General features: G+C 45.6%; 2 protein-coding genes across 9 annotated transcripts in view; one reads left to right on the forward strand and one right to left on the reverse strand.

Moving 5' to 3' along the window:
- Positions 1-17,087, forward strand: part of LOC139060987 (uncharacterized) — a 34,593-nt gene extending 17,506 nt beyond the window's left edge. For 3 of the 4 annotated variants that reach the window (XR_011515125.1, XR_011515124.1, XR_011515123.1), the window contains exons 3-5: positions 10,528-10,712; positions 14,375-14,427; positions 16,952-17,087. Coding sequence is in view for 1 of the 4 variants with exons in the window: in XM_070540352.1 (XP_070396453.1) it covers positions 14,375-14,427; positions 16,952-16,971 (73 nt within the window). In the remaining 3 variants the exon portion in view is untranslated. The remainder of the gene's footprint in view (positions 1-10,527; positions 10,713-14,374; positions 14,428-16,951) is intronic. The other variant, XM_070540352.1, reaches the window with a different exon arrangement.
- Positions 17,088-21,038: 3,951 nt separating this feature from the next.
- The window catches only part of grh (grainy head), a 154,801-nt gene continuing 148,231 nt past the window's right edge, over positions 21,039-27,608 (reverse strand). For all 5 annotated transcript variants that reach the window (XM_070540355.1, XM_070540356.1, XM_070540353.1 and 2 more), the window contains one exon: positions 21,039-27,242. In XM_070540355.1, coding sequence (XP_070396456.1) covers positions 27,125-27,242 — 118 coding nt within the window. In that variant the 3' untranslated portion in view covers positions 21,039-27,124. The remainder of the gene's footprint in view (positions 27,243-27,608) is intronic.

Here is a 27,608-nt window from a genome sequence, read left to right on the forward strand (position 1 = left end):
GCCACTCGTATTCACGGCGTAGCAGGTCCTTAGAAGGTGAAGATCCAGGCTTGTTTCATGACCATGTCGCACTTCACTGGCAGGGACCCATTGCGCATTTCAGCGACGTACGCCGCAAGCTTACCCAACAGCTCCGGAAAGCATCCAGACTTCGGCACTTGGGAAATTCCTCGCTTGCCGTCACAGGTGAAAATTTCGCTTCGCTGCAGTCGCCACTCTCGCACCACCCGTTCAAAAACATGAACTTGCGGCCCGCTGTGCAGTGATTTGTTTCTTTGGCGTAAAGGATGGCAGCCCTCTTGAACGCTGCTGTGAGCGAGTGCCGAATGATTTAGTGCGCCTGGAGCACTCGTGACGACTGAGGAAGCATAGAAGTAGCATGTAGCCAGCAGTCAAGTGGAATGCGTCAAACCAATGCCTTTCGTCAAACTATAGAGAAAGCTAAGCGCAACAGGCAAGGAAAAACCCGCGAGCAGTGTCTGCTCTTCCATAAACTACCAATGCTCCCCACAAGCGCCGCCGTTCTGAGGGTGCCGCCGCGAATGGAATAGCAGCGCTTCCACCAACTATCGACACCCCCTCATGAGTGTTGTGTGCACTGTAAAACTCTCAAAAAATGTTGAAAAACCCTTCCGACAAGCGAACAAACAGGTGGTATAGCAAAAAGCTATGGGTACGGCCATAGAGCAAACATAAAATTGTAACTACCTTGTAGCTTCCGTTGGTCTTGCCTTTTTGGTGGTGCCACGTTTTGGTTTCGATTGTAAGTCGACCCCCCACTTCAGATTTTCAAATTTTAAATAAGTGGTCGACTTACAATCGTGTAAATACAGTATGACATTGATGGCATTGTCGATAAACACATGACATGTGCTACTCTGGCGTCATCTCGTAGCCATCACCACTGCAGAGCCCATCTTGCGTGGCACTGTTTTTCTCATGCTTTTTGCTATACCATCCTCCTCCACTTCCCTCCTGGAACTCTCTTCGCTATTGCCATCCTTAATCCCCCGTGGCACTCCGTGTTCGCTTATTGAACCTTCGCTGTGCTCGGTTATGCCAAGGGATGCCGACACTTGCCACAGGAACGGGTGCCTAAAAGCTGCAATCTTTTAGTCGGGAGAAATTATTGGACATAGTGCATTGAGAGACTAATTGCTTGCCAGAAGACAAGACTTTCCATGACCTCCAATTGCAAAGATGCCAATTGCACAATAGACAAGCAGAAGACCAGGTACCATTTTTGACAGTTGTGCTGAGAGGGTGTTGCAAATTCAGCATTAGCTTTTTATTAGCTTTTTTTTTCTTTTTTCTCGAGACAAAGCCCCCCCCCCCCCCCCCCCCCCGGAATCTCCCAACAAGATGGACCCTCACGCAATCCCCTAGGTGACTCCTCTGCACACCACAGAAGACTGCCCTTCTGCACGCTAACAAGATGTAGGGCTTGACATCGTCCATCTCTCTCGGCCATGCTGCAGTTATGGCACACTGCATAGAACTACCCTTTGCCACACTGATAAGACGTAAGACTTGGTCCATCTCTCTCAACCATGCTGTGGTTAAGGGGAGACATGGCTTTAACATCGCAAATGAAAAAAGTGGCAAAAAAATTAGATTTTTGATAAATCACATTTTCAGTTTCTATAGCTCTTTTTCTATGTGATTTTGAAGTTTATAACTAAAGACCATGTAGAAGTGCTCTAAAAAATTTCGTATTACCTAAGGCGGCAGAAAATTTGTAAATCACACAGACTGTTTTTCAAGCCACAATATCTCTGGAATGGCGCAACCAAGTGCCGTCATCTCGGTCTCATCAGAAAGCATGTTTGTCCGTCATCAAATTTGCTGCATCGGCCATCTCCAGACGGAAACAAGTGCCCAAAAGCAAATGATTGAAGCTCGTTCCGAAGTCGCTGATTGGCCATGCCTGCCACATTACTTCATCGCACTCCACCATTGGTCTGGTGCTCGCTCCATAGGGGTGCCGTCTGCTCTTTGTACGTCATGAGTTCCCAACGTCTCGGCCACCATAATCTTGACGAGTGTCAAAATGGGCGCTACGTGGACGTCACAGAAACGCGGCCGATTACTTTGTTTGTAAATGTCTCAGACCCATAGGTAGGCATTCCAAGCATCGATGACTTGGACTTCGCAACCCAGCTTCGTGCCAGCAATCCTTGGTCACACTGCTAAGCCTTTCGAGCATCAGTGCTTTGGAATTCACGTCCAAGCACTGTGCATATCGGTGCCTCCGACTCGGCGATCAAGCAAATTGCGCACAGACTCATCGGACTTGCGACCGTGTACATGGAGCGTATGCTCTTTGGGCCCGCAATTAGGCATTTCACACATCGGCACATTGGACTCTGCGATTAAGCACACCACATGGACTCCTCAAAGCCACAACTAGGCATTTCGTGCATCAGTTTCTTGGACTGTGCGACTGCAGCACAGCGAGCATTGACTCCTCGAACCCACAACTAGGCATTTTGTGCATCGCCACCTCGGACTTCACAACTGAGCTCTATGAGGATTGGCTCCTCGGACCAGTGCTAGGCGTTTCACTCATCGGCATTTCGGGTTATGTAACTAAGTGCATCGACTCGTCAGGCCCACGAGTAGCCATTTTGCGCATTGTCACCTCGGACCTGCAACCGAACACATAGCGCGCCGGCTCTTATCATATTGTCACAATATCTTGTAACCATATCCATCAAACCGACCCTTCATAAACAGAACCTCATCATGAGATCTGTTCACTAGGCTCCTTGAGCCAGCGCAGACACCTGGCTGCAGAAGCGAGCAATCGCGCAAAAGTACAAGCCGGAAAGGCACGTAGCAGCTGCATTGCTGCCTATCTTATCAGTGATTCACTGATCCCAAGCTTCACGGCCATAGTCAAAGAAAGCAACTCGGAACGCTGTTAAGAACCTTCATTCTGTGATATGGTCGATTCTGAACAAAAGACAAAAGATGCTTCACTGATTATACAGGAGACTGCTATCAATGAGGCAGTCTGCAGACGTGACCCTGGAACTGTATTCTTGCCCCTACGAAGTTCTGCTTCACTTGGTTTAAAACTCGGGTAACATGCTGAGCGGCATTAAAAATGCAACGCGAAAAGGGGAAATGAAGGCACAGGAGAGCAGAGGTCACATGTCCAAGAAGCCCTGCATCACAAACCAAATAGTAAAATTTGGTGCCTTTTAGAAAAAGTGAAGCTTTAAAAAACAAAACGCAAGAATGGCACGCCCTTAAATATATTTAGCTATGCAATCAATATTTAACAAGCCTTCCATTGCATTATTAAAACTCTCCAGGAAGTGCAAACGGCTAAGATTGTGCTGCATAAACTATTCTCAAGATATCACTGAAATTTTTATGGAAGCATCAGCGAGGCATTCTAGATATCTGCCAATTTTCGTCAACATCTGTTGAGGAATAAGAAAGTATTTCCTCAAAGTCACAGCCCCCTGAAAGCGCATTGCTGAGGAATGCCCTTTGGCACACCAAGACGAGTTTTGAAATGGAGACTCCTTCACACCGTCTGTTTCTGCCATGCCGTTTCAAGGCACACGGCAGAAGACCGCACATGTCCATCTCCCTCAGCCTTGTGATCAAATCGCACCGCAGAGGACAGCCCTTCGGTGCACCGACAAGGTTTAGGGCTTGACATGGTCTCTCTCACTCGAACTTTTGGTCGACGCTCACTGAAGAGGACTGCCCTTAGGTGCATCAAGACAGCGTTTGACAGAGTGACTCCTCTTAACCGTCTATCTTTGCCATGTTGCTTTCAAGGCACATCGCAGTAGGCTGCCTTTCTATGTACTAAGACATGGGGCTTGACGGGGTCCACCTCTCAGCTATGCTGTGGTTAAGGCATACTGCAGAGGACTTCGGTTCTACGCACCAGAACATAAGTTTGATATGTCGACGCCTTTACACTATTTGTCTTTGCCATGCTGCTTTCAAAGCACACCACAGGGGAGTGCTCTTCTGCATAGTGACGAGACATAGGGCTTGACATTCATCCATCTATATGTTCCATCTTTCTCAGCCATGCTATGGTTATGGCACACCGCTAAAGACATCCCTTTGGTGCACTGACAACGCTTAGGGCGTGACGTAGCCCATCTCTCAGCCATGCGGTGGTCAGGGCACACAGTAGAGGACTGTGTGCCCTGACCACCGCATGGCCAAAAGAAGGAGAAGAGAAGCAAAACGAAAGAGGCCAAAACGTAATGTTTGACATGGTGATTCCTCATGCCACCTGTCTTTGCCATACTGCCTTTAACGAACGCTGCAGAAGACTGCCTTTCTGCACACCGAGACGTAGGGCGCGACATGTTCCATCTCTCTCAGCCATGCTGTGGTTATTGCACATTGTAGGCTGCCCTTCGGTGCACCAACAAGACATAGGGCTTGACATAGTCCACCTTTCGACCATGCTGTGATCAAGGCATACAGCAGAGGACTACTCTTTGGCACAGGAAGACATGGGGTTTGACATGGTGATTCCTGACACCATCTGTCATCGCTGCGCTGCTTTCAAAGCAGACTGCAAAAGACTGCCCATCTGTGCAGTGACAAGACATAGGACTTGACATGGTTCATCTATGTCAGCCATGCTGTGGTTAAGGCACACCACAGAGGACTACCTTTGGGCACCAAGACATAGTATTTGACATGGTGACTATTCTACACCACCTGTTTTTGCCATGCTGCTTTCAAGGCACACTGCAGAAGACTGTCCTCTTGTGCACCGACAAGAGGTAGGACTTGACATGCTCCATATCTTTTGGCCATGCTGTGGTCAAGGCACACCCCAGAAGAGTGCCCCTTTGGCACACTGACAAGAAATGGGGCTTGACTTGGTCCATCTACCTCGCCGTGCACTAGTCAAGGCACACCGCAAAGGACTGCTGTTCGGCATGCCAAGACATGGGGTTTGCCATTCTGACTCCTCCACACCATTTGTCATCGCCACACTGCTTTCAAAGCAGGCCGCAAAAGGCTGCTCTTCTGTGCACCAAGAAGACGTAGGGCTTGACATGGGCCACATGTCTTGGCCATGCTGCCGTCCAGGCACACTACAGAAGTCGGCGCACCAAGATATAGGGTTTGACATGGCAACTCCTTTACATAGCCTGTCTTTACCATGCTGCTTTCAAGGCTCACTACAGAAGACTGCCCTTCTAGGTGTTCTTGAGATATAGGGCTTGACTGTGTGATAGTTTAGGCTTCTTGGTACGGCATTTTTAGGAAAAGGTTTGTTTAGCGAAGGTCAGGGGAAAGAAGAAAGGATGTACACACGACAGTGCAAGACACGAGACCGACTTGGTCCGTCTCTTTTGGCCATGCAGCGGTCAACACACACTGGAGAGGGCTGCCCTTAGGCACACCAAGACATCGGGTTTGACTTGGTGGCTCCTGTGCACATTGGAGTTTCATACAATTAGTAGAGGGAACTGTGACACTATTGTCTACAGCAGCTGCAAGCAGGGCGTGGGGATAACGGTTAGTACATGGATTTGCCTAAGCTTTGGCCTTCTAGCTTCAAGTGGCCTCGTGACTTCAGAAACAGATAATTTCAAAAAAAAATACATTAGAAATAATTAGATAAACATTATTTAAGTCGTATGACAACAGGATTCGAGCACAGGGCCTGTACCACAGAAACCCAACATCAAAACCATTATGCCATAGAGAATGACCACTGCATTTAGCAGTGATTATATGTATTCGCAGTCTTATCGTCTTCTGCATTTAAAGAGAACTGTATAGATTGCTTTGAAACGTAGGCCAGTGAAGGCGTAATAAAGGAACCCATGAGAACGTCTGCAGCCACGAGTATAAAGATTTGTCAAATTCGAGCCCTAACCATCATTCCCATGGTGGCTAAACGAATGCAGCAACCAGAGTTCCCTCTAGTAACAATCGTAGGAAACATCGTAGAAAGCTGCGAGTAGCATAGCCAGTGCGGACAATCTCTCTTGTTGCGCATTGCAAGCGGAGCAAAGTGTGGCGCTCACTAATCTGGCGATCGCAAGAGGCAGCGCATGGGTGCGATCCACAGTAGTCGTCGTGCAGCGTTTTGTTTCCATACAGACGATGCGTGCTACTCTGATGCCGTATTGTAGCCGTCGTCGCCACACTGCCAGTCTTGCGCTGCTCTATGCTTTTCTTGTCATGCTTTCGTTCCACCGATGACAAGAGCAGCCCTTCGTCATGGGGAAATCGTGCCACCAGTGCCAGCGGGGACACCATCCAAGGAAACATCACATCTAGCCTTACTCGGAGTCGCTTGCCATCGCCCCTTGCAGGAGCAGTGATCTCCATCACAACACGCTGGCACTGCAGACTGGCCTCGGCAGCTGATGCTGTGGATGAGCATAACCCTCCCAGCCTCGCACCACCCTGGCCCTCCGCCTAATCTGCCCTAGGAAGTGCAGATGAGATCGCCCACACAGCTGTGGTTGCCGTTGCCGCCGGCAGCTCGGACTATGTGCGGGCCGTTTCCCCTCCACTCTCCACCTTGCGCTCTCTTCTTTCATCTCCCACTGCGCTCCTCATTCGCTTTCATGTTTTGCTGTGCTCATTCACTCGCTTATGAGGTACAACACTCGAACGCAGGAATGGCCGCCTAAGAGCTGTGCTCTAGAAAATGTTCAACGATTACGATACTCCCTAATAATAAATTTGGGCACAGCTCTATATGTGCTTCCATTTCGCGATATAGAGGCAGAGAATTTGAGACCGAAATCACGGCACTGTCTGGTATTGGGCCAGTGCCATCAACACCTTCGCAGAGGGACAGTATAAGAGCGCTGGCATGATGAGCAGCATTGGAGCCAGCTGTGGAAGAAGACTATGAAGAACGCGCAAACACTGGCACGAGCGCAAGGGGCGCTACGGCAGAGATGGCATGATGAGAGCGTCGGAATCAACTGTGGAAGACGACAAATGCGGGAGCAGTGGCACGAGCGTGTTCGGTTACACCGAGGGATGCCAACGAGTCGCCTGTTGTCAGATGCATAAACACCTGCGTACTTAAGATTTTGGTGCACATTAAAGAACCCCAGGTGGTCTAAATTTCCAGAGTCCCCCCACTACGGTGTGCCTCATAATCAGTTCGTGGTTTTGGCACGTAAAACCCCATAATATAATTGATGTTTTAATGCTTGATTGTGCTAATCCTTTGGCTCATTCATATAAAGGTACTAAAAAGCCGATAATTATTTAAATCATGGCTTTAGATGGCAGACTATTTTTAATTGCTTTAAATGCAATCTGAGTGTTTGCAAACTTAAAAGCCGGAACACAAATTTTCTTTGGTTAATGCTGCTCTGTAGTAACTGGATGCTGTATTGTCCTGGCGGCACTAACTTTTTATTTGGGGAATACTGAAGCCTGCACATAATCGTGTGCTTTCACAATCGAAAGCCAGCAGATTGAGCTTTTTAAAACCTGTATTTTTCTTCACTCTAACAAATTATATGATGCACCAGTCTTTTGACACCACTATATGGCGCTGCGTCACTGCTTTTTTTTTCACCGTTGAATCACACTTGAGCAACTTTGTATGAGTGCCTGCCTTTATCAGACCGGTCTTGGACTGTTCTTGATGGCTGCTTTTATTGCCTTATAAATCTGCCTATGACAGCACTGGACCATGGCTTGCTTTCAACGCGTGATGAACCTTGACACTGGATCACAGCTTGAATTCTTCACTAGATAAGCGTTTGATAAAAAGGTGGATGACTGCTCACCTTTGCTAACGAATCAAACTTGGACAAGCTGGCTTACTGTTGCCCTTAGGCAGTGGACATGTCTTGGCTCTGACACCTTGGCTTTCAGCACTGGGTCACCGTTTGGCTGACTACCTTAGTCAACAGATATTTTGGACAATGCTTAGTCACTGCTCGCCCTTGTCAGAGGGTCTCTCTTGGACAACACCGGATTGCTGGTTACTTTATCAATGGATGCCTTGCACTTGGTCAGTGCATTTACCTTTGATGACGCTGGATCACTGTAGGGCTTTATCAGTGGATCGTCTTGGACAGCACTGGACGTCTGCTTGCCTTTGTTATTGAAAATCGCCTGGATGCTACTGGACAGCATGTGTGCATCAGTGGATCAGTCTTAGCTCTGAATCGCAGCTTACCTTTATTGATAGATAAGTGACTGCCTTTTCAGTGGCTCACTTGTGGCCAATCCTGAATCGCTGCTCGCCAGTGACAGCACTGGACAAATCGCTGCTGGGTCAGCAAACTACTCTCGGATACTTGTATCATTGCTGCCTTCGTTAATGGATCAGTTTCGAGCAACAACGGATCGCCACTTGCCTTCAACCTACCAGTCTTGGAAAATGCTGGATAACTGCTCTTTGGCTGGACTGGCTTTGGCCAACATTAGATTTTAGCTGCCATGCAAGAGTTAGCGTATTGGGCAGGGCTGGGTGCCTGCCCACTGTCGTCAGGGGATCACACTTGAGCAACACTGGATGTCTGGCTGCCTTCACCGATCGATCCGTCTTGACAGTGAATCGTCACTTGAATAGTAGCATTTCTTGCTTTCATCAGTGGACCATCTTTGACGGGGAAAGATAACTACGTGCCTTCCCAAGGAAGTCTTGGTTATCTGTGCCAGCATTTTTTTGCAGGACAGAAGTTGACCATACCATGGAATGTCTGTGTCCATTGAAGACCAGTCAATTTCTTCTCTTCTTGGGGGAATAATGCTTGAATTTTCTTTTTTTTGTAAAGAGTTTGGTTACCTGCAGTCTGTTCCTCAAATGGTGTTTCACCATGTCGTGCTTCTTATCATAGTTTGTTCAAATTCCTGAAATTTTTCTTTCACAGAGGTTACCAATGCAGTACATTTTTGTAATGGGAACATCTCATTTATTTGGACAAGAAAAAACAACACCCAAGCTTGTAATACTTCATTGCCCACCTCACCTAAGCACTATGGTGCAAATAACTACCAAACCAACTAGCCCAAAGTTGGTAGTGCTGGAGAATATTATGCCTTTTGGGGGGGCATTAAGAAAAGCATGAAATCAGTCGAGAGTGGTAACAGATTAGAAGAGAAAAGGTTGCAGTTTAATCTTTTCAGGGTCAGTTTATTTTCCGAAGTGCAACCTCCCCAGTGTGGAAATTTTTTGTTGCAGATTTAAGATATTCAGGCTGACCCATTTTGAAATAAAAAAAAACTTACCGCCATTTTTTTAGTGACCATAAAGTGGCAACAAAATATTTTCAGTAAGTAAACATGCATTGCTTATTCGTGAATACAGGTGTGCTTCTTTTAAATACTCATAAGAATAAAAAGGCAGATTCACTGAAATTGATACGTTTTTATTTGGCGCTTGGGTAGTAGTTCGCACCGGAGGTATCGCTGCTCGACTTGCTGCAAAGCAACTGGCACGCACGCCCATAGTATAATCGAACACGTATGTGAGCACGCACAAAAATCCTGTAATTGTGAACCTGTCAGAAAGACTAAAGTCGGAAACCTGCAGTTATCCTTAATTTCCTCGTTGAGGGGCAATCGGTTTTCGTGATCCAAGTCTCAAAAAAAGAAACAAAGGCATAGCAGTATCGTTTGTATATACCAGCACCCATCTATGAACAGGTGTAATCGCACCTTTGTGAGGAACAGACAGGCTAGCATCTAGCTGTAACCCCTTGAGGGATTAGAAACCAGATGGACAGCACTTTTCACGAACACAACTAACGGAATAGTCCGCAAGATGAAACCAAAACTAACTGCTGCGCGCCCTCGCACACGTGGATATGCGAGTGGTCGGTAAAATGCCAGTGTGAAGGAGTTGTGGAGTAAAAGCCAGGAGAATATATGGGGAAAAAAATTCCTTGCATCCATGCAGGGTGGCAGCACTTGTTGGGCAATGAAGAGTTGAAAAATTTGCACATTTTTCAAACGTACAGATGGCACCGTAAATATACGGCATCTGCCATTTGGGACTTGTTTGCGGTGCCGTATATTTACAGCATCGACCCTCAAGGGGTTCAGCTTTCTTTATGTATCTCAGATATCATGGCACCGATATGTCAACGTGATGTTACGAATTTCAAAGCACTTTTCCGTATTTCGGTCATTATAATGCAGTGAAGGTTCTCAAAACTTGCAAAGTTCATCCTTCAGCTTTGGAATACAATGTATTCTAATTTACCGTTAAAAGAGTTGGCTAAGTCCAAGCAAAGGAGGCGGTAAATTCACTATGCAGGTGGATTCTGCTTTCAACTCGAGGTTTCCTCAAGTCTCTGAAAGTCGGAGCTGCCAGCAATGTGCTGACAGAACAGGTCGTTTGCTCTGCCATTGGGATAAATGCGTCTTAAGGAGTTCGCTGCCACACGGATTGACCATTTTATCATCAGCAGTGGGCCATTTGAGCCCCATCCTCTCAAAGCGGAAACCAAGTATAGCCTTTAAGTCAAACCTGCAAGGAGCCCTTGCATCTTATGATGCTATAGGAACCTGTTGCGGTGCTATCTTCAATCGCAGCACCACCAACAAGGAAGACAAGTCACGAACGCAGATCGCAGGACCGAGGGCAACCCAGCCACGGCCATCAACAAAGGCAACTTCCGTAAGCCAGCGTTGGCTCTGAAACAACCTCGTGGAGGCCAGCCACGCAGAGCTGGCCAACGTGGGAACTGAGCTTGGGACCTTCTTTCGGGCATTTGGAGGCAAGATGCATATTCCTTTCTCTAGCCATAACAATCGCGTTTGCCCAGGTTGGATGGCCACGACAGCTGGGGGCAAGACACTGTCAGTGTGCTACAATAGGTCAAGAAAGTTCCTCAAAACCAGTGATGCAACGATTTGGCACACCGGTTGGGTTCTGTTCGTTCAGCTAGGTGAGCATGTGCTCCTTGATGTGGCATTTCCATAGCCTGAAGATGCGATCGCAAGTGGCAGTAGGGTCAATGAATGAGCCAAAGAACTGCGAATTGCAACTGCAGTGATGGAAGTGCTGCTCCTCGCTACGCCATATTCTTTTATCGCAGGCAGGCATTGCACGACGCCTGTTTCCACATGCACTTGCTCCGAATATCCGAATAATTGGGAAGGCAAAAAAAAAACTTTTGAAAAAAAAAAGAAGTAAAGAATCAGCTTTGTTGCTTTTTTACGTTGCTAGCAGTACGAAAAATAAGCCTACTTTTGCTCTAAGTTGCACTTCATTGAAATAGTCTCTACTTAAAATAACATGCTGAGAGGCCGTAGGGGCACTTTGCGTTCACCTGTCACTAGTCTGTCGTGCAGCCTGATGTGTGTCGCACGGGATATCGTTAATTCGGAGCTTTCTGTCCGCACTGCTCCGTACAGTGAGCCATTCAAGCATATCGTAGATGAGTTCGCGGTGGATTGCCTATGGGCCCAATCTTCGCTACTGTGACTGCCAGTTTGGCCTGTGTGCGTGATTGCGTGTCAGGGTACTGAAGTGCCTGGTACAAACGTACCGACTGCAAGCATTCCACCGCTGCACAGCACTATACTGATAGACCGGCGCAGACGCAGTTTCGCCCAAAACACTGGTAATGGTAACAAATTATTAGACAACTACACAGAGCAGAGTTTGTTGTTTCATAGGCCATATTAATTGTAGTAAGCACTCGCTTACTAATTAACAAGCGCGCATGGGCAAACGTCAGACCTTACACGATGATGGCGAACACTCGCTATCAAAACGACAAGAAACAACACTGGTAGGAGAAAGAGTGGCAGCAGCGGCAAGTGAATTCCCCTTTATGCTGCCTCTTGCTTCATTGCAAACTAGGTGCACGAAGACACAGCGCTCGGAAAGCTATCGGCCATGTCGGCTCGCCAAAGCTTTGCACTCGCCGCAGAGTGTCTGCAGGGTAGGGTGCAAGTGACCACGCCCTGTGTCCCCGTGGTCAGACTGACATGTGCGCCAACCTGCTCCATCCTCGCCTCTCCTACTGGGCACTCGCCTCCCTGCTCACCCCCCCTCGCTGCGGGTGCGAAAATAATCTGCGCACCGAGCCACCATCCTACTCGACTCGCCCTTGCACATATTTCCTTGTAACTGCAGCATACAGCCCACGGCAACGATCTTGTCGCACTTCGACTTTATACAGAACTTCACACCAACTTCGACGACGATGAAAATTCACTTGGACTATTCATATAATTTCCGTGAAAGGGATTATTATTTTATGTAATCATGGTGACAGACGTTGCACAGCTTTTCGGTGTGCCTTTTTCACAGTCGCTGAACAGTGTATCGGCGAATGCATGAAGGGAATTATATTACTCCTGGGCAGCATGGACGAGGAAAAGAAATTGCTAAAAGGGACAAGGAAGTGGACGCGGAGCACACAAGTCGCACAACACACATGCTGTTCCATCTATACCTGGTAGGACAATAGAAATAACGTCCTTTTCTATCTCAATTTGCGCTTCTTAGTCAGGCTTCTGATCAGCTACCAAATCGCTCAGCTAGTAATTTTAATTGTACTGATATTTAGTATATGTATATTACAGCCACCAAACTTCTTAATAATATTGCGCAAGTGCCGACCATGTAGGGACGTCAGCGCCTTGCAGAGGGACAGGTGTGTCGCTTTTAATGGAACAACTTAGAAGGCCACGCGCTGCGTCTAGCATAAGCTTATCCTCCTGCGTAATATAGGGATTGTGCAGTATGAGTAAAGAATTGGCCGGTTATACATATTCAGCTTGTTAAGCATATGAAATGCTTTAACAGGTGAAGCGGATAATGATGGAGGGAATGAACTCTCCATTGAAATGCAGAATTAACTGTGAATTAGGGTTATATCTATTTATCTTATTTAATAAAAGATGGAAGAACAAGTCGAAGAAAAGCGCATTGATCTTAATACATAATGTATGCAATGTTTCAGAAAGTAGCAACTTATGCAGACTTCGTCTTTGCACCATAGCAGCAAAGTTATTGCTCCAGAGCGTTGTATTTTTGCCCCAAACAGCAGATCTTCCTGTTCCAAAAGCTGCTCCAAGGGACCATGTGCCACTTCCATCACTGCAGCTGGGAAGCTGCCTGCTCCTGCTAATGTGGAAGCGGAGTTCGATGCAGTCCGAGCAGCAAGCTTTAACCACCCATGCCAGGAATTCTTCCGGAAAATTGCACTACTCCTCAGGGATGAAAATCGCATGAGGCAAACACAGCGGCCCCTACAAAGGAATGTGTATTTACCACATCAAACTTCGCCAAAGAAAGGGAACAGCATCTTACTGACCATAAATTTGAATGAGACATTGTGCAAATCCCAGTGGAAAAGATGGAGCAATGTCCTATAAAACACTGGGATGGTTACCAAGCTTGTCATCCCTACTTTGAATAACTTGGTACTGTAGCAAGTTCCTGGCACTGAAGTTGTGGAAAATTGGATCTTGCGAGAAGGTTATTGTGTGAAGTGGCTTGGAGAGCGACAAGAAGTTCCACCAAAATGTGTCACCACTGTGCGCTGACACAACTTTCTTTGGGCAGCCGCACATACACTGTGGTGCGCGAGTCACTCATCGGTGAAACAAGGGTAGCGACACTTGAGTGTGCTACTTCGGTGCTCAGTGGTTTCCTGTGTACGCTTGCAATATTTTCATTGCCGTCTGTTTCGAGAGCGGAAAGCGAAGCGAGAACTGCTGGCACATGTGCACGATGGTTTTGAAAAGCTGGGCCACTGCTGTGGTGAAGTAACGGCATCATTTCACGCAAGCTTCGACATCCTGCAGGAATTTCGTAATCACGCATGCCCTGGCCACGATCTTTAGTCATGAAGTTTGAAGTTGAGGAAAATGAACTGTCATAGGAAAGGGAATCACAGGAGGATGGGTAGAGCACTGGACGAAGGCAAGTGGACTAGTTGGGCTGAGGCCCAGTACAGAATTGTTTCTTTCACATGTGGGAACCTCCGCCTGGAAAACAGTGGAATCTTCACTGCGTTGCAACTAGAATCTGCTTTTCAGGGGGTCTGCCACTGGTCTCTAGTGGCTCTGCTGCACCACCTCAACAGGCACTCGGCACCGTCAAGCTTTCTCAGCTTGCAGTTCGGCGATCTATAACTTCCCGTTTTCCTCCACAGCCCTGTCCGCTCCAGCCTGCCATGGGCTTGGAGTGCTGGGCTCCACGTTGCCTGCTGAAGTGCAGAGGCGCGCACCGAAACATTGAAGGGGGCGTAACTTTCCGTTGGTCACCAACGCTGCGTGTTGGCAGTTGCAGTGCGTCTGCATGGTTAACAGCAGCCTGACCTTTTCGTTGGGCTTCCTGGCAGTAGACGGATCACCAATGTCTCTTGCCTACCCCCTCACCACGTTTCATACAGCACTGCATTTTGCTCTCTGCTTCCAGGCAGCAAATGTACAACCAGCCACCACATGGACCAGGCCGCAGCTACTCATCAGGTGAGCTGCTTCATTTTTTTGTCCCATTTATTTAGACGCAGGAGCAGCGTGAATTGGAACACAAACGGGAAATGCAAATGCTTCTTGTACATTGTCACTTGGGGGTGCATTGTGGCATCATTGACGGTTGAATTGGAACACAAAAAGGACATGCAAATGCTTCTTGTATATTGTCACTTGGGAGTTCATTGTGGCATCGTTCTTGGCCAGAACATGAACATTTCTGTAGCTCGAAAGCTGTGCATTCAGTACAGAGTTGCGCAAATGGCACAAGCGCAGACAAATCTAAAATTTTCACCGACATTTCTTAATTAATTTAGACTAGTTTAAATTCAGATTTATGGCAATAGAACAATGTGTTTCATTAAAGAGAAGTAGCCATAGACGAATTTTCTTCTGCCTCGTGTCTGAAAGTTGCCTTACTTGATAAATAGAGCACACAAATAAGAGACACTGACAAAGCAAAGAACACAGGTGCTCACTAACATAAATTTTGGAGAGAAGCAAGAAACTGGTTCATAATCTACACATATGCTGGGAAGAAACAGGGTTAGGAGTTTAAAAACAACTGGATTGGTTCTTTACTGTTTCTGAATAACGCCACATAAGCCTTTCCAAGAAACTTATTCTGGTCATGACCTTTCATGCACTACAAAAACAGTTTACATACTATTTGCTGAAATTAAGCTATTCAGAAGACTCCGAGATACTGTTGCACTTGAGCTTTTGGTGGCTTTGTTGATCCAGCAGAGCTGCAGGGATTGCATTAGTAACACGCCCATTAACTTCGAAACGGGCAATAGCTTGCTCAAAAGGCTTGCGTGACAAAATTTGTTACGCCCAATAAAGAGCCTGCCGAGTTTTGATTCAAAGCCCTTGTGGCAAGCGCATGTATAGTCCGTAAATTGCTATTGTGCCTCCTGAAATATATCTGTTAGCGACTGCCAAGGCTGTTGTCTGACTCGTCCTTGTATTTTTTTTCATGAACTTTTAATTAATTAGTCAAACCTTGTTACAGTGAAGTCACATTTGACATCAGAGTACCCTTGTTATGTCCAATACTCATAAAGCATATTTTCGTTACACGCTGATATTGGCAAGAAAAATGCCATCCCGGGTTTGAAAAAGTCTGTGTCCAGCAAAGCTGTTGTAAACCACCACTGCAACTGCAGAGGGGGAGTATGCAATGCTTTATGGCTTTACAGTAATAGTAGGAATGGGAGTAATGGTAACCTTGACAGCACGCCGCCACCCGTAACAGTGCTGCAACAACATTGAAATCAGTTACTAGGCTGGTTATTTTGTATACAAAAGACTAGCGACGTTGCAACCCACGTCGCAAGGTGGCGCAGCCTTGGCAGCTTGTGCAACAGTAATTTTTATCGGGAAACCTGTGGGGAGCACTACATGCCTCGCAGTGCTTTAACAAGCACCTTATCATGAATTATGTGGTTTGGACTCTTGTTTTGAGCTTGGTTTTTATTGAAACATACGCTGTTAAGTATGTTGTATGAGCGATTCCAAACAATGTTTTCACTGTTCACTTCACCTAGCTGAGTGCTTGTAGCCTCTGCCTTATGTGGGGGTATGAGCCCATTGCTTACGAGGTTGTGAGCCATTGATGGTGATAGTTTTCGATGTGCTGTTCTGTATGTTGCATGCGTGATTCCAAAGAATGTAAGCACTGTTCACTTTACCTTGCTGAGTGCTTGTAGCCTCTGCCTTACAAGGCTATGAGCCATTGCATTTCTTGCTTGCCTAGTGGATATCAGCCATTGGTGATGACAGTTTTCTGTCGACTGACACGAAAAAATCCCGAGATCCTACCCACACACAGCTTCGCTTAAAATATTTTATTTACTTTCGTATATCCACATTTGCCTATTGAAGTAATGGGTGACAGAGAAAGCATTTGAGAACAGAGAACTGCCTACACTTTAAAAATGTTGCACCCCTAGGGGCATATATTGTCCACAAACAATAATCTTCATCTGTCTTTCTTGCATTTCCTTTCTTGAAAACTCTGTACTTGCTACCTTCCTAAAGAACGCTCTCTCACGCTGATAATGCACATGTTGCTATGACTTGCAAGTGTCAGGTGTGCAGTTAAATAAAGGAAAAGTAAGCGAGATAGGCGAATATTTTTTGGAGCGAGATAAGCCCTAAAGTGTGCACAGTTTTCTTAGTGTAAGTGGGGAGATCAAATGAGGAAATTGGCAGGAATAATGTGGTGTCAGGTGGCAAGATTGGATGTTGCTGGGAGAGGCATTCATCCTGCAATGGACATAAACTGCTGCTGATGAAGATTATGTGCGTTTTGTTATAGTATTGAGGTTTGACTGTATAGTGACCAACTCGCCCAACATTCAAGCAGAGGACTCTCGATAGGTGGTGTTTCCTCCATATGCTCCTGCTCGGTGCGTCAATACCCTTTCCCCATTTTTTTTTTTAATCTCCAAAAAGTTCATTCTAGTCATATTCGTCTCACTGATGTGTTGCTAAAATCTTGTTGCTTCTGTTGCAGGCTCATACTCGTGGCGTTAAGCGGGCATCTTGACATGCGACAGCACATCAATGTCTTCATCCTGGAATTTTCACTCTGTATTGCACCCTTGGTCCATGTGCTGAATCCTGAAATAAAGTTTTCTTCTCTACACAAAGATGTCGCCCTGTTACCTTCGTCTTATAGAACCAACAAAAGGCACTCTCACTCGCCACCATTTTAGCTCAGTAGCTATGGCACTGTGCATCCAAGCAAGAGGTTACTTGTTTAATCTCGGTCATCATTCACGTTCCAGTGGGGGCAGAATGCACAAACGCTCGTGTAGTGTGCCTGAAGAAGCCATTCCCATTAAAGAAACCTGGGTAGTCGAAATTGATCAAGCCGGAGCCTTCTACTAAAATGAGCTTTATAATTTATAACCCACTGCAGTTTTCAGTTGCTGAACTTTTAAAAATGCACTCGTGAAGATACAAGTTATAAGCTGAACGACTTGACGAGTCTGAGCAGTGGCTCACGAGCGCGAGCACACTTGTCGCTCCCTGCAGTGGCTGCATCAGACATGCCTGCAAGCTTTAAATTTAATTCCTTTCTTGCACTGTATGGCAGTGTATAAAACAAAAAGTTCATTGCGCTTATTTTGAAAAACAGTGTCATCCGCTCTTTAATCCGGGGAGGCCCTCTGTTGCTAGTTTCCAAACACCAAGTCTTGGTGCTGCTACTGTCATGTATGTGTGACATTTTGAAAATTTGAGAGATTGTTGGTGTAACAGTGTGGCTGTCATTGCCTTTCGGCTGCCACATATTCAGTCGCAAGTTTCAGTTCTAAGGCATTGCACCAGGCCCAACCCGCCATGGTTGCTTAGTGGCTATGGCATTGGGCTACTAGCACAATGTCGCAGTATCGAATCCCAGACTCGCCGGCTGCATTTAGGTGGGAGCAGTAGAAAATGCCTCGTATTAGATTTAGGTGCATGTTAAAGAACCCTAAGTGGCCCAAATTTCCAGAGTCCCCCACTACGGCACGCCTCATAATCAGATTGTCGTTTTGGCCCATAAAACCCCATAATTGCACCAGGCCCATTTTTCACATGAGTTGCAATTTGGTACAGATAAAAGGAGCACCGAGACATATTGTCTAAGTTGTAGAAACTCCGCCACATGATTCTCACCAATGCAAAGATCGTACTTGGCAAGTATGAAGGTTTGGAAAATTAGGTATTTAAAACATCTTTTCTGACTTCACGTGGATTTAGTGTATCTGAGCATCTTGCAACTGGTTGCAGAAAAAAAAAAAAGCTCCAGAGCGAGGTAGCGAGTCAAGAAAGGTATCAAAATGTAGGCTTCAATTCGACAAAAAGCAAGAATTGGTTGCAGAGTAGGCAAAAATGGTACGGGCTTAATTACTACCTATATATGGTCAGAAGTTAACCACATTGCACCAGATACTGCCCTATCTATGGGATACACACCTGGCCTCTTGGTAAAAAGGAAAATGTGTCAACCAAAGTCGATGCAAAAGAAGACTGATATATATTTGTGTGAAATACAATAGAAATGCTATACAAAATTCAGCGAAAAATGGACAAAAGAAAGAAAATGATGCTAAACGTTCAACAGGAAAACTTGTTTTATATGAAGTTTCTAGATTTGAACACGTGCATCAGGAGCCGATTTTTTTTTAAATTCGCTATTTATTGATCTTGTCTTTAGCGTCGATGCTTGGTTGAACTTTCTTTTCTAAATAGTTTGGTACTGAAGTCTTCAAATGCTGGACCTAGTGCCATAAATGTCGTGAAAGAATAAGCTTTGCTGTTGTGCAGCAAAATAAGGCAAGGTATGGTGGTGTTGCTATAAACCTAGAGAGGGGTCGAGGGGCTGTGCAAGTTGCTTCTGGTTATACGTGTAGCAGCATTGGTGATTTGATTACAGTAATGGAATGAGCCGGTGTATCGTGATGTCGTGACACATTCTTCTCCTGGGTACTGAAATTCATGCAAACTACTGTCGTAGTCATTACAGTTAGACAGTTGGCCATGGAAAAAAAGAAAGATGACATTGAAAGTGCCGTCTCTGTACTCTCTTAAGAAAGACTAGCTGGTCAAGATGGTTCTGGAGCCCTCCTGTTCAAAGTTAAATTGCCCTGAGTCAGTATGATCGAGACTTGTTAACGAGCTTGCCATAGTTGCATTTTTCCCCCGTTAGTTTTGTAGTTCGGTCGATAGTCTGTATTTCCATTGTCCTTCTCATTCTTGTCTGTTTTTCACACGCCCGCATTCACATACCACGAATTCCCACCAACTTGCCGAGTTTTCTGTCAATAAATTCTGGTCAAAGTGGACACGCATGCCACACTGGCTTGCCATTGCTGCCCTGCCGAGACAACAGAGTGCCAAACCTTGTGCCTCTCCTGCCGTGGGCAATAACTTGCAAATTTTGCAAGGTTAGATTATGTCTCCACAGATGGCACAACGGCTATGTAGTGTATGTAGTGTTTTTTTATGCCAATAACTTTGGGAGAGACAAGGAGTGGACAAAGTACAATATGAGTATACTCTGCAAAAGCAGGGGTTTGCAGAGTTACCTCTAGAGTGGCACTGTAAGGTTAAGTATCTCGTGCACTTAATTGCAGAGGACATTTTGTCTGTGGGCAAACTTACCAAGCGATAAAGAGCTTTACTCAAGTGGCTGTAAGCAGCAAACCATTCCAGTTACAACGGAGCAACACTTGTGCAAGAATTTTGACCTCCATTCATTTGAAACTCTACCTTTGTTGCTCTAAAAAAGGCAATAGTTTGCCGTTTTTGCATAAAGCTTTGCCACTGTAGGCAAGTTCACCTGCAGGTGAAGTGTTCCACACGCACAGCTTCTGGATTGAAACGTCACCGACGTAGTTTGACACGCTAGCACCTGTGCAATAGCGTGTGGCGCACACCACAAATCGCCATGGCTGCTCGCCATTGTGTGTGCAGCACTCAAGATTCTCACTTTTATAGTAGACCATTCGGTTGTGTGACTGCACTTTCTCACCTCGTCGACGATGGCGTGACAATGTTTCTGCAACATTTGGACTGTCGCCTTCGTTGACCATTTCATGTAATTGCAAGTGAACTACCTTCATCTTTTTGAGAGAACACAAGAACCCGTAGCAATCAGCACTGTTAGCGCAGTCTAATAATGGTGGCGCCAAAAAGTTGTATGCTTGCCGAGTGGGTGCAGCATACAGGAATTACTACTTCGCACACATGAAGTCACGTCATCGCGCTCGTCGTCTGCTATACCAAGTTTTATGGCCGAGAATGAGCCTCTGGAGAATATGTATCGGGTTGCATGAAAGGAGCTGGTGGTGGAACGTTATTTTGTTCTACCGCTGCAGACTAGTGATGAGCATTTTTTTGCAAACAGTTGGGAAATCTGAGAGGAGACAAACTTCGTGCCTCCTAGATCTAGAAACTTCTAGATTCTAGGTGTCTGCAGTTTACTCCTGTGTAGAATAGAATGGCAGAAGTAGTTCTGACCGAAGAATGTCTCACAAAGTATCCCGATGCAAAAAGTGGTTAATCCCAGCCAGCAGCTATTAAGTTTACAATTGTGCCCAAAACATTTACGAACATGAACTAAGTGAAGAAAATGGTCTGTAGCTTTGTTCGCGCACCCCACTAGTACTCTATAACATTGCAGTATGAATAAATTTGCTGGCAAAAATGACCGCAAAAATTATACTCCATGGTATTTAAGCCAGAGCACCACGTTGCAGAACACGCCGTTTAGTCTTGCAACTGCGCAGTGTGGCCTATGAATGAGGTACGATCCCCACTGAAAGAAAAACAAGAGTGCCTAGCCGACGACATGCGAGTGCTCCAATGACATGATGCATGTGAAGGGAAGCAACTCTCATCGCACGTGTACACTGCGATCATAGTACATATTCACAGTATTTGTACTTGCAGATTGTAGTATTCACTGCGATCGCAGTCTTCGATTGTAGTACTGGAAGCCATGCTCTCCTGTGTTCATGCTCAAAAAGATCAAGATAGTGCCCGTCAATGCTCGCAACCCAACTGCGATTGTAGTGTGGTATGACGCAAGCATGACACGATAAAACACTTGCTGAGAGCAACAAGGTGTGGAAAGCTTTATTGGTTTGCATGATAATGTAAGTAGAGATATACTCGTATGTTCCCACAGACGAATGAATACAATGCGGGGTGGGGGAGGGTGGGGGGGCAAGAGATCCTCAAGAGCAAGGACGTCACATGGTGGCATACACCAGGCATAAAAAAACACGACACTTGCAGCATGCCAAGACTTTGGAAAAGTTTTTCTTGGAAGGCCCAGGCTTTTGTCATTTTGTCATTGCCATCAACAAAGCCAACAGCGCATGACAACACATCTTGCACCACGTGACAAAGGTTACATGCAGTGAACAGTCAAGGTACACAACACAATCCTTTGACACTCGGGTAACAGCTCACACTTCACATATCTTGTCACGAAGGGCCTACGAGTCTGTAATCAAGCGCACGTACTACAAGAGAAACAAAAATGTCTGGGTAGAAATATGGCACTTTATAGACGAGGGTCATTTTTTTTTTTCACTTTCCCCCCATTTTTTTTTTCTCTTTTTGCCTTCCTTTAGGATTGAACGATACACATTGCCATGCATCACCCGTCGTCATGTTCAACCGTAGTGCGCATTCACGGGTTACAGACGACGGGTCGGGCCGATGAACATTTATCTTTTGCCAGCTGGATCTCGGGGGAAAAGTAAGAAATCTCCTGGCAAGGCATGCCACACCACACAAACACCACAAATTAAAAAAAAAAGAACGTTACAGACACAAAAGATCCACATAAAAATGCAACAGGCTCTACACATTGATACTTATATAAAAAATATGTGTAATGAAGACAAGGCAAGTTTAATGTAGTGACCTTGGCTTTGAGTAATACTCATCTTTGTCTCCTTGCATGGGAAACAGTTGTGATTTGGGTGCCCCATTGCTCACCATAAAAATTGACACTTGTATCACAGGTAAAAAATGAAGGAGCCTGCAGATATGCTACTATACTAGATGTTGCCAACACTGTTCAATAACTGTCGTCTTGCCTTTGAGTCCTTGGGCAAGATCGCAGGGGGAAAAGATGCTGGCTCCCGAAACATCATAGCTCCTCCAAGGCCTGATTAAACCTCTTGTTAATAATCCTTGCCAAAAATGCGTGGAACCCCACACAGCTGCCTCGTTTCTCTTGCTGCTGTGCTGATTGGAGCCATGTAAGTAACTAGGCCTGTTTTGCAGAGAGATATGTAATATTGCACATTTGTGTTTCCTCTGTTTACCTTGAGGCACTGGTTGAGGCGGTACGCATGTTTCAACCCGATCTGAGCATTCTTGTTATGAAGCGCATTTCAAACTGGGCTACAGAGCTGCTACTGGCAAAGGCCTGTCAACTTGAGCTTTTATGCAATACCCCCCAGTGTTCGCAACCAGGGGGCTACACATTATCACGGTTCTTTTCCTTCTGTTCTTATCACCGTAGAATGATCATGCGAGCACATGAAATGCAGAATGGCTTAAAGAAAAAAAGTTCTTTAACAAACTCTCAGTTGCAGGTGGCCAAGAAAATGCCTGCGGCACTCTACATACTGTTCAACATTCATGTGATGCACAGAACTTTTGTGATGTCCAGTCAATTTGTGCTGCAGAAAAGATAGTCTGTGCTGTTCCTAGTCAAACAGAACCGGGCTTTCAAGGAGAGCTTGACTTTTGGGTAAAGGATGCAAGCATTCTTTTTTCCTTTTCTCTTTTTTTTTTTTACACACATCGCATTTCTCAAACAGCTCCAAAGCATTTAAAGAACTCTCACATTGATTTTAGCTATCGGGAGTGTTTTCGCATTGCCGAGCTTAAACTGGAATGTTTGCTTGTGCGTCTTTGGCCTGAGCCGAATATTGCGTGTAGTGCAATTGGCATTTGGTAGGAGCAACAGCATAGCACAGCACGTGACATGCATATGCAATATTCAAATGTCGGCTCAGGTGAGAGCTTGAAATTGAAATTTTTGGTATTGATCTAGGACTGGGCATTTCTGGTTAAAAGTGAGAAGTATGGCAAATAATTTTAGCGAGTTAAGCTTTAACCAAAAATTGCCAACATTCTAGAGAAATATGGCAGTTGAGAAAAGGCACATGCTCGCCTTTACAGCTTGGGATCTATGTGAAATCTAGTGTTTTCACATGAAAACTGAAACAGAGCACAGAATGGCATTGATGCGCATTAAAAATATATATACACATTAACAGCACTCCAGTCCATGCATTCATTTCGGATCAGTAAAGGAAGTGGTAAGAAAGGTTTCTTGCTATCAAGGCACTGCGAGAGCTTGTGCGTGTTCACATTTGTTTTAATGGGTCTTATGTACGACAAGAATTCAGGCAATCTTGTGCTGTAGTTTATTAGTAGCTACTTGGCCATGATAGTTGCCACATTTTTGTTTGCATTCACAAAGTTCCACAGTCGGAGCCTTTATGACAATTCTGTCTATACGCTCATCTGCTTGTGTAGGGCAAAACCACAGACAAAGTCTCAAAACGTCTTTCCTGTCTGTCTCTGTGGTTTTGTGCAATGAATTGGAAGCTCAATATAAGTCCGAACTTCTACCCTTGTCAAATCTGCGCAATGCTCACAGGGACACCAACTTTCTGCGAATGTAAAAATTTGCAGAGAGAATTCATAACACGAAATGCCTACTGATCACAAAGGCTATATGCCACAGAACAAAAATAATAAATAAGAAGCTATGAGCTTTCGCACAAATATAGTCTGTAAAGGAACCAATCAGTTTTTGTGAGAAGGAAACAGCCTCCAAATAAAAGCCCAAAATTGTGCATTCAAATAGAAATATGCCAAATTTGCTCTAAAGTAGAAAGTTAAAAAGCTGGACCCTGTCAACTTTGACGAGCAACTTTCTCTGCCTTTTGGCAGGCACCATGCAGTAGCAGTTCTCTAAGCCACCTAAGCAGATTATGGAAGCGATTCGCGCAAACCAGTGCCGAGCTGAGCAGTGCAGCAGCATAGCGAGGTGCAGCACCTGCTGGAGGCATTCGTGCAGGTTTGCAATGCGGTGGCAGAAGCTTTTAACAGTGCGTTCATATTGTGTGTGCATGCGTGGGTGGGTGGGTGTGTGTGTGTGTGTGTGTGTGTATGTGTAGGATATATATAATATAGATAGCATCCTATAAAAACAAGGCGCTCGAAATGCGCAAGACCTTTCAAGACTCGTAAACATGAACTAGACTTCAACGATCCTATAGCGATTTGGCTCAGTGGGGGTGGGGGAATACATACTATAACATAAAGGATATGAAAGGGCATAAAGCAAGCATATATAATATGTAACAGAAAACACATCGGTTGCACTCGAAAATAAGCTGTTGCTAAGTAGATAAAAGGAAAAGGCACGCCGGTGCAGGAAAGCATAAAATAAAAAACAATGTCAAAAGCAAGCGCAGCTTGGGAATGTATACTTTTCGTGAAGCAAGCAGAAACGATAAAGCAGGTGAATGGCATGCTCTTGCGCCGGTACGTAAAACTGCTGTGTTTGGGTACGTGTATGAACTGTAGCAAATGCTGATGCTTCTTTTGTTTTGATGTTTCCTAATCACTTAAGTTCAGTCCCTCGTCGGGAGGAGAAGGAGTGAACACAGTCTGATGATGCGCCGACAGTCAGGATAAATAAATGTTCGAGTCATTTGCTTTACGACAGCATAATTCCGAAAGGAGCTCCCTGAAGGACTGCAAGCAAATTTTGTTGGCTTTGCAGCCTTCGCAATGAACTGTGGAAATGGTCTTTTATGGTAAATTTCCACCCATAGTTTTGGAAGAAGAACCTCAATCGTCAGATTCCAAAAGACCAAACCTGCCACAGGAAAAGGCAATGCTTTGTGCTGGATCAGAGTGCAGGTTTTTGTATACAGCGAACTAAGGGCATGATACGTCCTAGAAGTTCCTGCTGAACCTGTGCCGTGGCGAGGAGGCACTGCAAAGCAAATTGGTCCAAGACGGTCAGTGGAAGGACTCTTTCCGTATCTACCAGTAGAAATCATAGGAAGTGCTCCAAATTGAGCAGCGGAATTCATCCTACCTTCCCATGCTGGCAGGGTTAGTGTGGGCTCTTAAGTGTATCGCGGCCGAGGTGCTAAAAAGCCTTTGTACCTGCCTCCTTGATCCTCGCAGTTTTTAGGCACCATTTACACATCCCGACATTCCCATAGGCATCCCCAATTATGAAATCTTGGCACATTCGCACGAATGAAAAAAAAAAAAGAACAACAGTGGCAGTTCAGCTCTGCAACCTTGACAACCCTCGCCGCCACTGAGTGAGTGATGTAGCCCAGAGGGAAAATGTGTTTTGACAAGCACAGGCAACAAGTTTGTGGCTGTCAGTCAGCGCTTCGTCGTAAGCAGCAAGATATGGGCAGAGTTGGAGAGAGCTCAAAGCAAAAGGCAACGCTGCAGGCCCCTCAAAGGAAAATATAAAAGATGTGATCAAGAAGCAATAACTTAAGGAGTATTCTGGCTTGCAGGTCATGGAATTCACTCTCAGAGCTCACTAATGGGGCAAGTACAGAAGACAAAAAAAGGCTTCATGCAAACATAATTGCATTTGGCTGGAATGATTGTGTCTGGACCCCCAGGGCTGCATGCAGGAGACTACGTGAAATTGCCGACTGAATTTCGTGAGTGCCATTGTTAAAGGGACATTGAACAGATGCTAAACTAGTATTCTATGCTTTCAAAATTCGTGCGGCGTTCCTTTTGCACAGGAAGGACTTCCTATTAGGGAAAACGACGCCAAAGACGTTTCTCGTCTTGAATTTCTTGCACGAACCACAGAGTCTATGACACTGTGGGGATGTCACAGATTTCGCAGCTTTTTCTCGTATTCGTTGTCTCTATGTGCAAGGAGGTGCCTCCATCTTAGTTCATTTCTTAATGTGTCATTATTACAATTCACTAGCCTTGGGCAGATGGGTAGAATCACGCCCGTCCATTTGGGCACGATGCCCGAATTCGCACAAGTGTAAGAACGGCCCTGGCCACCAATCTTTGGTCATGTCCTTTTATGTCATGCCAAGCTCCTGCTCATGGTAACATTCGCCCGTTCATTAATCTCTCAAGAATTATCGACGAGCCCTCTTTTTAGTGTCCCTTAAAAATTTCATTTTGAAACGGTTGGCACCGTGCTTTGTCATCCTGTGTACTTCAAAAGTACTTGCCTGCACCTTCCGGGCATCTTCCCACATTTGAAGCGAGTTTAGTCATTTGCGCGCCGAGTAAAGTCGGTGCCATTTTCGGCAAGCCACGGCGAGAACCAAGAAGGACACGAAGCACTTGTCACACAGCAGTGCACGAGCGTTCACTCTAAAATATTTACAACTCCTGGACAGGCATGCATGGTTTATGACATATTTCATCTTTTTTTCCTTACAGATCGGCTCATAGGATAAAAAATAGTTCTGTTCATTTAAGAATTGGTATATAAATTAATGTTAAACGTTTGCAACATGCACGTTTTGCTGAATTCCATTGTAAAATGCCATGCTTGCCAACAGGTGGGTCACAGAACATAAAAAATAAGTTTGGTGTATACAACTCAACCCTGATGATGATAAAAACCAAAAATAAGAGGTTTCCAAAATGAAAAAGAAACATGAATGTTCGCCTCGTGTCCACACCTGGAATCAGGCTTGAGCCATCGTTCAGTTGTTTTTCCTCGCGACAGAGGAAAGGTTCATTCCTCACAACCGTGGAAAAAGCATGCAGGGTAGAGAGAATAGGCAGCCCTCTACCAAAATATTGGAGACAATTGTCGTGGAGCGAGAGTGGGCCGACTTGAGTTACACAATTCAGCTCCGGAAGTTCAGTCGAGAGCTTAGAGCAACGCGGAATCGCCTTAGAAAGCAGTGCGCCACAGAATGCGGCTCAGCAGACGGGCGTCGGGCTGCCGCGAACGTGCCCTAGGGTCCCGTTCGGAAAGCGAGTACTCCGACCCAGCGTACAACCGGGGTCGTATGCACGTCGCCTCGCTCTTGGCATGTGGTCGACAGCTCGGCCCAAACGAAATATGGTACAACACAGTGGAGTGGCTCGGTTATGTACAGCGGCAGTCGCGGCAGGGCAGGCACTGCTGTGCTCACAGTTCCACCAGCGTCACGTCGATGGAGTCTTCCCCGACAGGCTCCAGCTCGATGATGAAGGTGTCCTCGTTGCAGTAGTGCTTGACCACGTCGTCATCCATTCTTACAGTCACCCTGCGGGAGGCAGAGTAACTAGTTAATAAAGAACTCGAATACTACACGGCGCCTGTCTGTAGGCAGGTAGTGTCTGTAGGCATCTTAAGTTTTTATGAGCTTGTGGCATTCCCAAAGGTGTATGTTTGTCATGAGCAGTGGCGAAAATGCAGATCTTTGCTAATTTGACACCATATTGACGCATGTTTGATATGACTGTTCAAAAGTCATGAAAATATTTAATGTATTTCTTATTTGATTTAACTTGATCTTTCAGACAACATGGAAAACATGTTTTTTTCGATAGGATGACTCGCTGAGTTTAACATTTTGCCCTTACTTGTATGTGGAAGCTGCGGTTAAGAATCGAACCCATGATCTCGTGCT

This window comes from Dermacentor albipictus, chromosome 6 (assembly GCF_038994185.2).
Source record: "Dermacentor albipictus isolate Rhodes 1998 colony chromosome 6, USDA_Dalb.pri_finalv2, whole genome shotgun sequence".
NCBI lineage: Eukaryota > Metazoa > Arthropoda > Arachnida > Ixodida > Ixodidae > Dermacentor > Dermacentor albipictus.